Here is a 16595-nt window from a genome sequence, read left to right as displayed (position 1 = left end):
CTGCACATGGATTTGGCTCTCAAGTAGATTGCACCAGCAAATGATATCCAATAGTGTTGCTGCCATCAACTGTTTTCAGCCATCAGTATTGTTTAATTATAAACATAATAATAATAATACATTTTATTTATAAAGCGCCTTTCAAGACACGCAAGGTCGCTTAAAAAATAAAGATGTCGGACGGAGCGGCGTAGTCGCCAGCGTTCCCGTGACAAACACAGGACAAAAGATGCTGGATAGAGCGGCGTACCCATGACACCAATGCATACAAGACTGACAACATAACAAATAAACAAATAAAAACTGAAAAAAGAAAATACATTTAAAAAGGGGGAATAAATTATGTTAAATTAGTCAGATTTCTTTATAACGTAAGCCCTTCATAATAAATGTTTGTCATGGAGTTGGCAAAATAATTATGACCACTGCTAGCATACAGTAGTCTATGTGTAGCAGTCACATAGTTTTTTTTTTCTTCAGTAATTTTATGTCAACGATTCCCGGGACATTGAAAGACCGGACTGCACGAAACTTGGTGGGCATATAGCCCCACAAGGATGACACAGAACCATTGATTTTCGTTTTGATCCGCCGAAAGACCCCAAAAAGGAGGGTAGGCCAGACACAGTTTTCTGTGAATATCTCGAGAACCGTAGGTCCTAGGATGACCAATTTTTTTTTCGTATGTTGGTCTCAAGGGGCCATGTCAACTCATTCCATATCCACTCATTTGAGATATAGTACAAACAAGGTATTTGAAGTATAGGATCATAATGCATGCCAAGTTTCATGAAATTCCACTCATAAACCCATGTTTACCTGTGTAACTTTAATAAACAAAAATAATGGGGTGTGTGCTGCGGATATTCCTTCCTATGTTTTAAAAGTTGTATAGCTCCAACATCCTAAATTGGACGGAAGTATCTCGTTTACCTACACTGGTCGCGCCACCAACAGATAGGCCTAAGATCTTTGACGTCAAGGACACCCTCGCCTCGTTTAAATCCGTCTTATTATAGGCTATACTAACGGCAGTGCATGCCAGCCGTTAAAGCCGTTAGAGAGAGAGAGCGAGAGAGAGAGAGCAGACGCTGTGAAGATTACCATGGGAAAAAGCAGGATCACTGAATGTTTGGGAACAGTCGTGATTGACACAACGACAACTTCAGAGGTGTCCTGAGCTGGCGCAGTCTGTACCTGGAGTAGATTTCTTTTTATTTGCTCTATTCTATGGAACGACAGAGATCTTATTTAGATGCATTACTGGAAAAGCGTTGTTGTACCATACTGCGTTAATCAATAAGATTATTTCCCAATCAATTTAACCCTAGAAAAGTTTCTTTCGCCATGGCTCTGCTAGCTAATATGCGGAGACATAGTTTGCGCATGCAACAGCAGCTTCATCGATGGAGTATCTGTGTACCGGACGGAAGTCACCTGCTGAATGATGGCCTACGACAATGCGAAGAGGCTGTTACCCGCGTAGGAACAGACGAAGACGAGAAGTACAGGGAGCGCTGGAGTTCAATGTCCACTGATTCTGGTATTTCGACAGAGTCAAGCACTCCAGCATTCACCGTGGTGATGCTTGGCGACCCGGGCGTGGGGAAAACGGCTCTCACGGGTATTTTTGCCGGTGACACGGACAGTCTTGCTATTGACAGTGAGATGTTTGTTGGTGAGTTTGCCTCTTTTTAAAATCTGTTGATAGATCAGTCAGTGAAAAAAAAATGTTTTAGACACCTACTTACGCGTTTATGTAGCCTATGCGATTTGTTCTTTACAAAATTGGTTTAACAGTGTGTAATACGTCTGTGCTTTGTTTGCAGAGGAGGTGTGTGAGAGAACAGTTCTAGTTGATGGAGAAAGTGCTACAGTGACACTGGTGGATTCATGCAATACTCTGGTAAGCATCCATCTACTAAACGTCACTACTCCGAAGCATAATATAAAGTGAAATACTGTCTTCATAAGACCTGAAATGTTTTAGAAAGTAAGTCATTCACAAATTTGACATACGCTTAGGCTACAGTCACATTCAAACTCAGATTAAGGTCTTCAATTTCCAAATAGTGATTACAATTGTGTTGTATGTACAGTATATGTAGGCCTATGTGTATAGTATGTATGTATAAACTTAGTTACTTACTTACTTAGTTACTTAGTTACTTACTTATATTTAGTTATTTATTTAGTTATATTTATTGTGTTTCTATTTGTGCTGCAGGAAGAAGCTGTGTCTGAAGTCTGCTCTGTGGATGCATTTCTGCTGGTGTACTCCATCACAGACCGTGCCTCCTTTGAGCGTGCCGCTGAGTTGCGCATCCAGATCCGACAGGCCGAGGCTTATGCCAACACACCCATCATTCTGGTTGGCAACAAGTGTGACTTGGTCCGACGCAGGGAGGTGCCCATCAGTGGTAAGTGAAAGCGATTATGAGTGACTTGTTTGTCTCCATATGACATACACAATTCCCCTTGCTAATATGCTGTTTTTTTTTTCTCTTTTTGTGTGTTTGTGTGTGAATGTACAGAGGCGCGTGTGTGTGCTGTAGTGTTTGACTGTAAACTGGTGGAGACGTCTGCCCTCATGCAGCACAATGTCTGGCTTCTGTTTGACGGCGTCATCAGACAACTGCGTCTCCGTGGCAATAGCAGCGATGGTCCCTCCCACCGGAAGGGGAGTGTTCCAGAGCGAGCTAAGCGCTTCATACACACACTCGCCGCCAAGAGAAACACACACGCCGCATACACACTCAAGTCCAAATCCTGCCATGACCTGTCAGTGCTCTAGACCCTGTGTGTGCGCGTGTGTGTGTGCGTGTGCGTGTGCGTGTGTGTGTGTGTGTGTGTGTGCGTGTGTGTGGGGATGTTTGCTTGTATAGTTACATAAAAGCATGTGTAATTCCAGCGTATCTGCATGTGTGTGTGTATGTTGCTGTATGTTGTGTCAAAGACTCCATTACATGCAGTCCATACAGACTACATTAGTGATAGGATAACCACCTGTCTTGAATTTCCATGACAGAGTGACCTTTGCACTTTCCTTAAGTTATCCTTTGAGAGTAGGACAGTGTGTCTCTGTGCATGAGATTTTTTTTTATAAAGTTGTATTTTTATCTAAAACGTTTCCTTTAAATGTGTACTGTCCCTTTTGGTTTAAAGCACTGCTTCCACCTGAAATAAAACATATTTTTCCTCACCTATTGTGTCTGCTTAAGCTTGTGTGCGTGTTGTAAGTCTGAAATGATCAGTATTTAGCAGAGTATTGGGTAATTACAGATAAGTGGAGAACTACAAACACCTTATCTGCAGCCAGATTTAAGTAATATCCAGGTTTATAACATAGGCCCTTCGGAAAAAAACAGCCTGACCAGCTTAAGGTGGTTTGCTGGTTGACCAGCTTGTTTGACCACCCTATGATGGTTGACCAGCTAGCTAGAGGTTTACCCAGTTTACTGGTAACTGGTTTTGCTTGTCGTATCACATCAAGCTGGTCGTTTTAGTTGGTGTTATTCCATTATAGTCTGCATAGCAGAATTAGAGAACTTTAACAAAGTATTTTATGCCATGCATAATCAGTAGACCATGACAGGACTTTGCTGGCCTTGTTAATCAATAGAAATGGTTCAATATGGCTATCTGTGATAAAATGATACCTGTGTAGCCAATTTGTAACCCTGTTGGTGTGCAGATAGTAAGTATATGTGTGTGCCATTGTTAGGCTGTCGGGATCAAAGTGTAAAGTCTCCCAAGTCTTGCTGGGTTACTCAAGAGTTCCAAAAACACATCAGCTGCAGTCCAGAGCAGCGCTCCAGAGAGCCTGCCTTCCACGGCCTAACCACTTCCTCAGTCACTCATGTGGAGACTGCATGCACACCATGACATACATCTTCCATACATATTCAGAAATGTTCATGTGCCTGGCATGGAGGTGTGTGTGCTTGTGTCAGCAGGAAGTGAGCACACCCCTGGTTTATTCCATTGTAGCACATATCCCCTCCTACACAGTCAGAGAGGGCCGTTCTGTAGATAATCATTAGGTTCTATAAAAACAGTTAACGTTTGACAGGTGGAGGAAGGACAGAGTCTCAGTCACTGAGTCGGCAGGAGAGGAGAAGGTATGTTTCTGATTGGATCAGCCTCTATTGTTCTCTACTTCATATGCTCCATATCTTTCATTTCTCCTCATTCATCCTTTCCTAAAACGCTCTTTTGTAAACTTGTGTGCTTGTATGTGTCTGGTCTATAGGAGATACAAAGATTTTGTCGATTTTGAGACTGTAGGGCGTGGACTTGCCCTTGATTTGATGTACTTGCATTGTAAACCTGAATAGCCTATTATGCATTTAGACCTCTGGATAAGTTTAATTAAGATTAATGTTGTTAAGAGGTTTTCTGGGTGCATATTTCCATATTTAGGTGTCTATGTGTGTGCTAGTGTGTTAATTTGTGTAAGTGAGCAGACAAAAAGATGAACTTGGTAGAGGTCATCTTTGCATTCTGTCCATTCGAGGCCTTCAGCAGCCTGAGGTCCTATCCACAGCTGTCTAGTTTCACCTTGTGTAGCACAGGCCTATTGAAGGTTAAATGAGTTAAATGACCACGCGATCAGACCCATTTAACCTGTCTGTCCTCAGTATGGCAAACTGGAAGAGAAAGTGAAGAAAACAGAGTGAGGGAAAGGGGAGGGCCAGAGAGAGAGAGGTTGCATGCTATCACAGACGGAAGGTTACTCATAGACAGAAAGAGACAAGGTGACATTGACACACCAGTGATCACATTCTTTCTCTTTCTCCTTTAAGGGTCAATGCCTTCCCTGTTTTATGGCTTAATCTCAGTAGATGTCACTGGACAAACCTGAGAGTTTTAGGGTTTTCTTTCAATCCAACGCATGTTAGCTGTGACCTTTTGGCTATCTGCCCATAACAGGTGTGTATCCATATATATATATATTTTACAGTGAGCGAGCAGTTTTCTTTGAAAAGTGGCCTTTCTTTTCCTTTGGCCTTGTGGTCTTAATCTGTGTGAATTGTTGCATATGCTTGTCTAGATACCTTTTTAACACAATCTTCAGAGATGAACTTCAGATAGCAATTTTAACTCAGATATTTCTGATTTAATCAGGAGTGGGATCATTGTGACACAAGATAAAGAATGAGTAGATAACTACTGAGTCACCTCTAACTACCACTACCATCATTTCCTGATATTAACCAAGGTGTTGGTCACCAACTGTTTGACTCCCTGATGAAGGCTTGTTTGCCGAAACGCGTCGGAGTTTTTTTAAAGGTTTAAATGTAACCAAGCCAACAAAATAAAGGCTTTTTAACCTTTGACAATTGAGAGTGCCTTGGAATCCCCTGTTTTTTCTCATCCAAAATCCCCACATTTTCCCATCCAAAGAGCACCTCAAACAAACAAATTTGAGTCCAGGAACGCTCCTAGACAGACATTTTTTGAATTATACAATGATTTTGCCAAATGTCTACAGATATGAGGTTGATACACAGGGGTGGGCTATACATGGAAATGCATTTATTTTATTCATTCTTCTTTATGATTAAAGCACAATCTGAATCTGATTCACTGGGCTATTGGAAACGGCAGCTAATACACAGGTGCGGTTAATGCTTTCTTTCTTTCTTTTTAATTAGTATAAAACACTGTCCCTTGGGTTATACACAATGTAGCTAATCCATGGGAAATTACAATGGCTGGTACAGTTTTATACTTCATCGTGACCCTGTGTCCTCTCTGAAATGTGTGTGTCAGTAGTTTCTCAGACACAAAAAAAAGTTTCTGGTACACCTTAGGTTGAACTGGTTTCGCTTCAAAGTCTGTCTGATCAGACAGCCTGTACACGAAACAATTATTAACTCTCTTTCTCTCTCTCTCTCTCTCTCTCTCTCTCACCACTTACTTACTCACTCTGTCTCTTTCAGGTGTGATGATGAAACATCTACTGCTGCTATCCCTCCTCCTTAGCTCTGTGAGTTTATGCATTTCTTCATTTGTTTTGGAAGACATGAACTTAAAACAATGTGTTAAACTGGATAATGTGTTTGTATCAGTATCTCTCGTCTGTCATACTTCATCCATTAAGAGTCATCATGTTTTCCATTTGATTTCACAATCATCTATGGCGGTCCAGTCTCATTTCTTACTTTTCCTTTGTAACTGCATAATCAAGAGTTAATGCACTTGTAGGAACACAAGCATACAAATCATAAAATTCTGAACAGACAACACTGATAGCATCAATGATCTTTATTCTAAAACAACATTATGCATGTTTGTCTAAGGTGTGTTTTAAGCAGCTGGTGTTTATGATGCAATTTATGGTTTATGGTCATAAAAATATGGTGTATAAAAGCCTATCATTCCCATTGGCTGCATGGGCTCTACATTGTGTAGTTTTGTGCTTGGAGTTGTAAACCCTTCAGCAATATATTTCAGCATTTTACATTGATTAGCAAGCTAATCAGCAATGCCTTACTGTTTGCTTGGACATGTTGTTCGCTTTTCACTGTGCACACAAAATGCACTATCCTGATACAAAGGGTCACTGTAAAAATAAGCACTAATATGTACGTCTGCTATTTGTCATATATATCATGTTATATGTCACTCCCTGGCCAATCCTGTGCTGCAGAGTCATGGGATAGCTCTGGAGGACCTAAAGGGCCCACTGGAAAACAAGGCAATACTCGTCCCTGAAGCTACCACAGTTCCCTATCCCATCTACCAGGTGCGTGTGTTTTCAGAATGTGTATGTTCATAATGACACAATCCCCTTGGCAATAGGGCAGTTCTGTGTGTGATTGAATAGTGTGTGATTTGTGTGTGTTTGTACAGTTTGTGTCAAAAGTAGAAGGTGTGACTGCATACAGAGTAAGCGGAGACCTGCAGGAAATCAGCATATCTGCAGACGGCTGGCTGTACCTCACAGAACAACTGTTCTGGTCCGACAAGGAAGCACACTCACTGCAGGTGACCACAGCAGACAGGGACAACAGATGTAAATTAGCCTTGTGGCTATAATCTGGCCCAATTACTGTATATATTGAGCATTGTCCCTGTCAAATAAACATAAATAAATAAATAAATAAAATATCCTAACCTAACTAAATGGACTGAATTTTGTGACTGATTTGGATGGCTGGATGGATTTTGTTCAGGCATTGATAATGCCTGAACAAAACTAAATTGCAACAAGTTCTTTCATTATGTTGTAATTTCAAACTGATAGCCATTACTTGTGAGGACCGGTCCTTTACATTAATTTGAAAAAAAAAAACAGTGTTATATAAATATGTAAAATATATGGCATTTTTTTTTATTTGCTCATATCTATGAATGTGTGTGTGTGTGTGTGAAAGATTGAGGCTCTTGCAGATGATGTGACAGTAGATGGACCATATGATGTAGTCCTGACAGTTGTGGACATAAATAACAATGCACCCACCTTTGAGCAAGATCAATACGTAGGAGAGGTGATGGAGCACTCGACAGCAGGTACACACAGACATACATCACAGACCTTAGACCTTATACCACAGACGTCGCATGCTGCTTGAGCAACTGATTATTTTCTTTGTGTCTTCATGATATTGTGTGTATGTGTGTATGTGTGTATGCGTGTATGCAGGCATGCCATTTGTGCGCGTGGTTGCATCTGATACCGATGACCCCAATACTGCCAACGCTGCCCTGAGGTACAGCATTATGAGAGTGATTCCAAGCACAACAGAAACCTTGTTCCAGATCGACCCACAGACAGGGGAGATCTCCACTACTGAAGATGGTAAGTGTGTGTGTGTGTGTGTGTGTGTGTGTCTATGTGTGTCTGTGTGTCTGTGTCTGTGTCTGTGTCTGTCTGTGTCTGTCTGTGTGTGACTGTGTGTATCTATATGTGTGTGTAGGTGTGTGTGCCTGTGTGATCTTTCTTATGTGTAAAATGGGTAGAACATGGGTGTGTATTATTCCACACTACAGCAGAGAATTGCATGTATCCTCGTGGGCTTCTTAGGGCAGTTTCACTTCTTAGTGCAGTTTCACTGATAACTCAAGTCAACACTACAGTAACTGTCATTCCATTTTACTGCCATCAGTTGTTGTTTAAATACCTGTGTGTATGTGTGTGTGTGTGTGTGTGTGTGTGTGTGTGTAGGTGCCAGGCTCCTTAAAGCACGTGCAGGGCTGAGATACAGTCGGGGTGAAGAACGTGGCAGCCGTGAAGTACTGGAGAAGAAGTTTAATCACTTCTGTTCGCCAGTTCATGATGTTCCATATGAGCAAAACCCTTTTTTCAGTTGCGTTCTTAGAAGAGGTTAGTACAAATACACTGTCTCACTCATTGTCCTTCTGCTCATACATACAACCACTAAGGCCAGCCGTATGCAGGCACACACACAAGACTCCATTCAACTGCTCACTCCAGATTGCAAATTTTGCTCTCTGCTGCTATGCGCTAGCTGCAATTGGAACCCTGGGATTGGGATTAAGAGTGTGCGCTCATGAGACTGCAAGTGAGAGAGGGAGGGAGAAACGTGCCACGGGCCATAATGAAGTCCTCTCTAAAGCTGCTCCTACATTCTAATAGATGAGATAAAGATTGCAATCAGATTACAAGTAAGTCCCACAAATGAGAGCTCACATTCTCTCACATGAACCAAATAGCGGAAGAATAAAGGAGTGTAGAGGTGTATTGTGGAAGGAGGGGATATCTTGGAAAATACAAAATGAAAGGAGAGTCAAAGGACATTATGGAAGAATATGGGTGTCATTTAACTGAAAAGAAAAGTATGGATCTACTCTTGAGGGGGCCTTTTGTACATGCCTTGAGGTGCAGCACAGTGAGTCTGGGCTGTTTCTTTTAGCATCCTCATGCCGCTCCTGAACATACTAGCTGCCATACAGAGACTAGCTGGATGCCATCTATTTCCTTATTGTGGCTGGTGAGGATTGGATTTCAATCCGGAAAGATGATTAGACATTCACCCATGCATTCATGTAGGCGGCCGTGTGGGACCCAGCTCCGAGGGCTTGACCCGGACACTCACACCATCTGGGCAGGCCATCACTCAGTCACGCTCAGCCACACAGACCGCTGCAGAGCCTCACATGGCGGAGGAACTGAGAGGATTTAGCTGCCATCTTTCAGCCCTGATGGAATGATGAATGTACACGCTTAACTTAGGCCAAACCTAAATGAAAGGACTTTGAAATGTGGTATTGGTATGTGGTATGGTGTATGCAGTTATAAATCTATAGAATACATAATGCATCTGTACCAGTGTAGGGAAACACGTTAGTGCTATGGACACTTACAATCTAAAACACAGGAGGAAATATTATTGTGATGAAAACATCAATGAAAAGGTCATAAAATGAAACAGAACTCCCATCTGTCTGTCTATTTAGTAGTTGTTACTATAAATGGTAATTATCACCATTCTGTTTGTTAATGCTGTATTAAAACATAAAAGGGTCCAAAGTGTTTGGCAACTATGGCTATGTATTTAATGTTTAAGATGTGATTTTCATTAATTGTTTATGCGTTTATTCATCTGAAGAGTCTCGGCAGGTGGGTGCTACGACTGACCCCGACTACACCTTGATAGTGATAGCAGAGGATATGGGGGGAGCACCAAATGCTCTGTCTGGCACCACACGGGTTAATGTGGTCGTCCGTCAAAACTTGTGGGTAGCCCCTGCACCAATCACGATCACAGAGAATCTGAAAGGAGAATACCCCATGCTGATTGCCACGGTTAGTCACATCTGATACCTGAATACCTGAAATAAATCACAATTATTGTGTAATACTGTAGAACAGTCTAATTAATTATAAACAATAATCAATAAATAATCAATGATAGCCCTGACCATAGTCTCTCATATCTGAGCACAGGTTAGGTTAATTAATAGTTAGTTAGTAGTTAGTTAAGCCTCTAGTAGTTAGTTAAGTCCTCTATTCTGTGTCTGTCCATTGCAGGTGACATCTAATGACCCTAATCCAATATACAGTTTGGGTCAGAAGGAGAGAACCAACTTTCCTTTCAGTATAAACCCTGATGGAGAAATCTATGTTACTGAGGCACTGGACCGTGAGGAGAAAGACATGGTAATCATAACAGCATTTACCAGCACATCACATAGCACACACACCTCTATGCACATGCATGTGTATCTGTATTTCGTTGTGGGAAATTGAGGAAAATTGCATACATCTATCTATGTGTGTGTGTGTGTGTGTGTGTGTGTGTGTGTGTGTGTGCGTGTGTGCGTGTGTGCGTGTGTGCGTGTGTGTCTATAGTATGTGTTAGTGGTGTTTGCAAAGGATGACCAGGGTGTGGATTTGGAAAGGCCCATGGAGATCCATGTGACTGTGAAAGACGAGAATGACAATGCTCCAGAGTGTGGTGATATCAAGGAGTTTGAAGTGCAAGAGAATGAGCTCGTGGGTAAGGACAGCGAGCACTCTCACACACCATCGACGGATTCTTAAGTCCAGTGATGGCTGTAACCATGGGTGCGTGTGTGCTTGTGTTTGGTAGGAAGTGTAGTGGGTCGTTTGTTGGCCCATGATGCTGATGACGAGAACACACTAAATGCCTTGCTGACCTACACGCTGCTGAGTCAGACCCCCGCTACAGCCATGTTTTCTCTCGATGGCCTCACTGGTGACATTAAAGTGGCCAAGGCTGGATTCCGGCGGTCAGTCACCCCTGAGTACACCCTCACTCTCTCTCTCAGTGATGGAGGAACACCAGGTACACACACTTACGACAGCTCACACAATGTATACACACACACACACACATTTTACACGTACACATCTAATTCATTCTTAGAGTCACATTTTGTAAATGTTTATGTTCATTATTATTCATTACTAAATTAATTCTGTTTAGTTTATTACTAATACTGTTTTTTTAGGTTATATGAGTTTACCTTACCTGTTTACCTGTTCATTTTAATGTTAATGTAATGTTTATCGATGTCATTGTATGAAAAAAATGCCAGCTAAGAACTATTAACACAAACATAAACGTAGTCACAAACACACACGTCTACAAACTCATTAGTCATCATCATAGTAGCCTACATCATCATCATAGTAGTCTACATTACACACACTCATTTTGAATAGTGATATAATGTTGTAGCTAATGTTGTACACAGTTACGTTCAGACTCTTTCATTTGGTGTGTCCGAGGGAGTTCCTTCAGTTTTAAGTCTAAATTGTCTCTTTCTGTCTGACCAGCCAAGACTGTACAGTGCCAGATCAGTGTGAAGGTCATTGACATCAATAATGAGCTCCCCTTGTTTGAGAAAAATAATGTAAGTGTATCTAACCCTTCAGTATGCTGCATCCACACACACTGAAGTTGATTCTTTATGTACATGTAACAAATGTAGGAAGTGAGAGTGGGAACATCTATATCTATATCTATATATATATCTATATATTTAAGCAATGTCTAGAAAACCATACCTAGAGATTGGCATGGTTTTATTTCAGTTAGCCTATTAGCTGGTTTGATTTGCACTGAGCTCAATGAGTGAAAATAAAACCATGCCAATCTCTAGGTATGTGATGATGATCTGAATGATATTGCATATGTCTTTTCTGAAGTCATGTAGGACTCAAGCGTATGTGTTTAGTTTGTTTGCTCTTGTCCCTGCGTTTCTCTCTGGAGCAGTATGGGAAGATTAACGTGTCAGAGAACGCCGAGCTTGGCACTGAGCTGCTGACCGTCAAGGCAACCGATGCTGATGACCCTGGCACAGGGAGCTCCAAGGTGGAGTACACCATTGCAGAGGGCGATCCTAATGGAGTCTTCACCATTGTCGTCGATGAAGCCACAGGAGAGGGAAAGCTCACCATTGCCAGGGTAACGGGCAGATAGGACCAAAAGGCCCAATGAGGGTCCCAAGGGTCTTAGAGTCAGATGTTGTTCCAGAGGTCAACTACATTTCTCTTGTTTGGTCCCTCTCTCTTTAGCCTCTGGACTTTGAAGAGCACCCCACCTACACGCTCCAGATTCACGCTCGAAACCCTGAGCCCCTGGTCAAAGGGATGGACTATGGCGCAGAGTCCACAGCAGTGGTCACAGTGGATGTCGACAATGTGGATGAGGCACCTGTGTTCGAGCAGGAGTTGCTGCGTGTGACTGTCCCAGAGAACCTGACCGTGGGAGCCACGGTGCTGGACATCAAGGCCCACGACCCAGAAGGAAAGGAGATCTTGTGAGAAACTCTCAGAATACAAACAATGAATAATAAATTCAACACTGTGTGTGTGTATGCGTGTGTGTGCGTGTGTGTATGTGTGTGTGTGTGTGCCTGTGGTGTTTGCATGCATGTTTACCTGTTGAGTGTGTGATGACTTCATGTGTTTGCATGGGTCAGATTTAAGCTGGAGGGAGATGAGAGAGGCTGGTTTGAGATCGACTCAGCCACAGGGCAACTGAAGACCAAGGCAGCTCTAGACTATGAGGAGGTTCAGGATCTCACTTTGATGGTCATGACCTATGAAAAGGGTACGCCACGGAAGCTCCCATCTATGTCTCGCACTCTGCTGCCCCACACATCTGTCCCTGTCTACCCCACACATCTGTATACCCCACACATCTGTCCCTGTCTACCCCACACATCTGTATACCCCACACATCTTTCCCTGTCTACCCCACACATCTGTATACCCCACACATCTGTCCCTGTCTACCCCACACATCTGTATACCCCACACATCTTTCCCTGTCTACCCCACACATCTGTCCCTGTCTATCCCATACATCTGTCCCTGTCTACCCCACACATGTGCTAAATAGGCAGCACATTTATCTTAATCAAAAAAGAAAGCAAATTATTGGCCATTATAGGATCTTGTCTGATATGATAGTTTATTTAGATTTTTTTAAAGAGTGCATCGGTGACATACTAAATGCTGGTGATGGGCTGAGAGTGTATAGCTGGTGAAGGGTCTGATTGGCGTGTCCTTTGTCCTTTGCAGATGCTCCAGACATGAAGACCGAGAAGGAAGTGGCTATCCGTCTGATGGATGTAAACGATAACGTGCCCAAAATGGTGGTGACCCAGAACTTCATTTGCGTCAAGGACCACAAGACACCGCTGGTCATTAAGGCGGAGGACAGAGATTCTCACCCCTTTGGCGACCCCTTCACGTTCAGCCTTGGCACCAAGAACAAGCGCTCACCCAACTGGGAGGTCACGCAAGTGGACGGTGAGGCTCTGGGTTTAGGCTGCCCTCTGCAGGACACGAGGCCTCCGTCAGTCCACACAGCCTGTTAGCAGAATTAAAGGGATAGATAGTTAGACAGACAGATAGACTGTATTGTCTGTCCCAAACAGTGACAGAAAAGCTTCTTTGACAAGGCTCAGAATTCACATTTAAAACATGCAAACACACGAAAAGGGACTGTTAGAAACAGCATCTGACTGACAATGGGATGAGGTTCAACAGGATATCAGAAGAACATCTGGTTCTGAACCCAAATTCTCCCTCCTTAATACTAATTCCAGTTTATATCCCACTTCATATTCCCATTAGTCTTGCATCTAAGGACTTCCTGCCCAAGTACTTCCTCTTTCACCTTCCAGGCTGGTGAACTGAATGTACTCTATGATGTGTGATGTTTCTGTGTGGTCTGTCTGTTATGTTTCTTAGGAACCTCTGCCCACCTGACCCTAAAGAAGGTCCCTCCTGCCGACCAGACATTTGGCGTGCCTATAAACATCAAAGACAATGCTGGAATGGGGATTACACACACATTTGAAGGTGAGCATACATATGCACACACACACACACACACACACACACACACACACACACACACACACACACACACACGTACACAGAGATAGTGTACACACATAGAAAAGATATCAGCATACATGCATTCATTCATGCACAGCACACATTCACAGCGTTGGATTGTCTTGTGTTCTGTTTGATATGTGTGTCTTCTTCGCTCCCTCCACGACAGTGAACGTGTGCAACTGTACCGAGTTCGGGTCATGTTTCATTGAGCCCCTCAAGCTTCCAAGACTTTCTGTGGCGGAGACCGTTGGTATCCTTGGAGGAGTCCTTGGCTTCATTGGTAAGGAAGCAAACAAAACACTTCATATACCAGCAATACCTTGAAGGCGTCTCCATTTTGTGTGTTTTTCGACCATTCAGCGGTTTATGTCAATGCAATCTATTTTTTCTCCACAGTTATCGTGTTGATTATCGCCATAAAAAAATCTAAGAAGAAGAGCAAAAAGATAAATGAAGGCGAGGACGAAGGCATGATGTAGACATACTCACACACACACACACACACACACACACACACACACACACACACACAAAGAGAGTGTGAGAGAGAGAATGTTATTCCTGATTTATTTCATTAACAAGACTCAGGAATTCAATGGTCAAGCTCAACTGGCTATTGTGTAGTTCACTGTAGAAAGAAACTCCCTATACTTTTTACTTTATTCCTTTCTAGAGGAGTGTTCAAATTAACTGTCCAGTGTTCATATTGTTTCCTTGTGAATAGCCCAAGCATCTCCAAAGGGTTTCTAGCTTGCATCTTCTACATTGAATACTTGGACAATTTTGTATATCAATTTCACAAATAAAGATGTGGGGAAAAATGTGAAAAATGCTTCATTGTTGTGAATTAGGGAGATTATTAGATGTTATCTGACCATATAGAGAAGAACAGACTTCTTATGTTGAGGTTGTTAGATTAAAGATTATGCAGATTGAGACAGCACTTTAGGCTGTTGGGACCTTCAGACCACCAGGATCACAAGAGAGCGGCAGCCTGCTGAGAGCATGTGGAATAACCTTGGAACAGTTGTGTTGTGTTGGACATCATGCTGCAGGGCTGACAATGCTGGGCCTTGTAACATCTTATGACTTTAGAATGTGTGTAGAATAATTTGTGATTATTTGTCATGCTTGTAATATAAAAAATACAACCAATTTTCCTGTCCTATTGATTTAATGTTGTCTAACAGTATTTTCTTCCTCTAAATAGCCAGAGATTAAATGTATGGGACCTTTAACTAGAAATGTGCCAATAACTCATTAGCCTTTAATTGGTCCTCATTCCTCAACCTCCACAGATGTTTGGTGCTTCTTATCAACATTAGTGTGTAGACATTACGAGCCCTTACTTATATGGTGGGCAAAGTGATTTAGTGAGCATAGTGTGTCACTTAGTGTGTGGGAGCACTACCCATCAATGATTGCTTAAGGTCTTGACTCTTGCCCAAATGGGTCTCAATCCTACTTTTAAATCAGTGGTCCCCAAACTTTTTCTTCTGAGGGCCAGCTCACTATGCCTGGCACTAAGAGAGGGCCAGAGACTCGGAGTATATCAGTAACCATAAATAGTTTAGTGCTGTGAACAACAACAATCTACCTTAGTTGAATATTCCATTACATTTAATCATAGGCTACTGCAATTTAATACCATTGTTAGCTGTGTTTATATTGCCATCATGCCATGTAAAATGTAGCTCAAATGAAATGAAATAAAATGAATACTAATAAAAAGACTTTAGCATTCCCAAAAGTATTAGCAGGGAGTCCAAAAAGTATATCTTATTTAAAATGAACTCTGAACTCTGTGTCTTTGCATAAACAGCTCAAGTTGTGAACAAGCAATATCCTACAAATAATTTAAAGTTCTCAAACTATGAGTTTTATGAAGTGCTGGCAAAAACATCTGGAATGACCACCATTCTAACTTTCACTCACCTGATGAGAACTTTGTGAATTGTGATGAACATTTGACCGAGTGAATAAAACATAGTTATCCCAGGAAGTCCCAGAAATATGACTTGAATAGAAGTTAGTTAGTTATTAACAATGAATTGATAAACTTTTAGAATACTTTGAGCACTGATGGATGCAGTCAGCATAGGCCTCTTACATTGTTTGCAGGTAGGCCTACATTTCATTCCGTTTTCGATGGTAAACGCGAAACAGCGCCAAGACAACCACTAGTGGGCAAAAAGAGTATTACACGTGTACTGTTAAGACCCGCCATAGAGAATGAATGGGGGAAATTACGGATGTTATAGTTTGACGATGTCGTACTCCCCTGCGGGCCAGATGCTATATACCGCGGACATGTTTTGGGGGGCCACCCAAAATGAGGTGGCGGGTCGTAGTTTGGGGACCACTGTTTTAAATGATACAAAAACTGTTAGAGGCTTCCTACACACTCAAAATTGATGAAAGTGTCCCATGAACCCCGTCATTTGAACAGAGCTGATGATAACATGTCATTATGTGAAAGTATCCAATGAATTGTACTGTAATCGAAAAATCGAATTGTAATCGAAAATAGTCATTTTTTCATATCCACTAAATTATGTCCTTTGTACAGGCTTGTGCAGCCATTATTGTATAAGACTAGCTTGTTGCAGCCAGAATAATATCATAGCATCATTCATGTCATATTATAGGATAGTGTTTTGCTTCAACCTTAATATCTTAATGTCTTTCTTTAATTGTTGAGGAATTGTTTAGAATGAACCAATACCTCCAATATATAATTCCA

The 16595-nt window shown here is 41.9% G+C and overlaps 2 protein-coding genes across 2 annotated transcripts; both read left to right on the top strand.

Annotated features, from left to right (window-relative positions):
• Positions 1 to 1114: 1114 nt before the first annotated feature.
• Positions 1115 to 3171, top strand: gem (GTP binding protein overexpressed in skeletal muscle). The gene is made up of 4 exons (XM_042107345.1): positions 1115 to 1678; positions 1830 to 1906; positions 2228 to 2420; positions 2535 to 3171. Exons 1-4 carry the CDS (start codon positions 1348 to 1350, stop codon positions 2792 to 2794), a joined length of 861 nt encoding a protein of 286 aa, XP_041963279.1. The 5' UTR covers positions 1115 to 1347; the 3' UTR covers positions 2795 to 3171.
• Positions 3172 to 4071: 900 nt separating this feature from the next.
• Positions 4072 to 14971, top strand: cdh17 (cadherin 17, LI cadherin (liver-intestine)). The gene is made up of 21 exons (XM_042108255.1): positions 4072 to 4121; positions 4806 to 4932; positions 5570 to 5621; positions 5946 to 5992; positions 6656 to 6751; positions 6859 to 6993; positions 7383 to 7518; positions 7652 to 7807; positions 8174 to 8332; positions 9579 to 9775; positions 10001 to 10129; positions 10322 to 10469; positions 10563 to 10778; positions 11273 to 11349; positions 11712 to 11903; positions 12014 to 12258; positions 12421 to 12551; positions 13025 to 13255; positions 13700 to 13810; positions 14019 to 14132; positions 14249 to 14971. The coding sequence occupies exons 4-21, from the start codon at positions 5951 to 5953 to the stop codon at positions 14329 to 14331; spliced, it is 2598 nt and encodes an 865-aa protein (XP_041964189.1). The 5' UTR covers positions 4072 to 4121; positions 4806 to 4932; positions 5570 to 5621; positions 5946 to 5950; the 3' UTR covers positions 14332 to 14971.
• The last annotated feature ends 1624 nt before the right edge of the window (positions 14972 to 16595 follow it).

The sequence above is a fragment of the Alosa sapidissima genome, chromosome 10 (genome assembly GCF_018492685.1).
Source record: "Alosa sapidissima isolate fAloSap1 chromosome 10, fAloSap1.pri, whole genome shotgun sequence".
Lineage (NCBI taxonomy): Eukaryota > Metazoa > Chordata > Actinopteri > Clupeiformes > Clupeidae > Alosa > Alosa sapidissima.
Note: the sequence above shows the minus strand (reverse complement) of the source record. Positions and strands in the feature narration are given on the sequence as shown.

Bases quoted from the DNA above. Each gene is read 5' to 3' on its own strand.
- gem (XM_042107345.1), top strand. From the start codon at position 1,348: ATGGCTCTGCTAGCTAATATGCGGAGACATAGTTTGCGCATGCAACAG. The intron at 1,679-1,829 runs GTGAGTTTGCCT...CTTTGTTTGCAG, and splicing joins TGACAGTGAGATGTTTGTTG to AGGAGGTGTGTGAGAGAACA. The intron at 1,907-2,227 runs GTAAGCATCCAT...TTTGTGCTGCAG, and splicing joins TGGATTCATGCAATACTCTG to GAAGAAGCTGTGTCTGAAGT.
- cdh17 (XM_042108255.1), top strand. From the start codon at position 5,951: ATGATGAAACATCTACTGCTGCTATCCCTCCTCCTTAGCTCT. The intron at 10,779-11,272 runs GTACACACACTT...CTGTCTGACCAG, and splicing joins CAGTGATGGAGGAACACCAG to CCAAGACTGTACAGTGCCAG. The intron at 11,350-11,711 runs GTAAGTGTATCT...TCTCTGGAGCAG, and splicing joins CCTTGTTTGAGAAAAATAAT to TATGGGAAGATTAACGTGTC.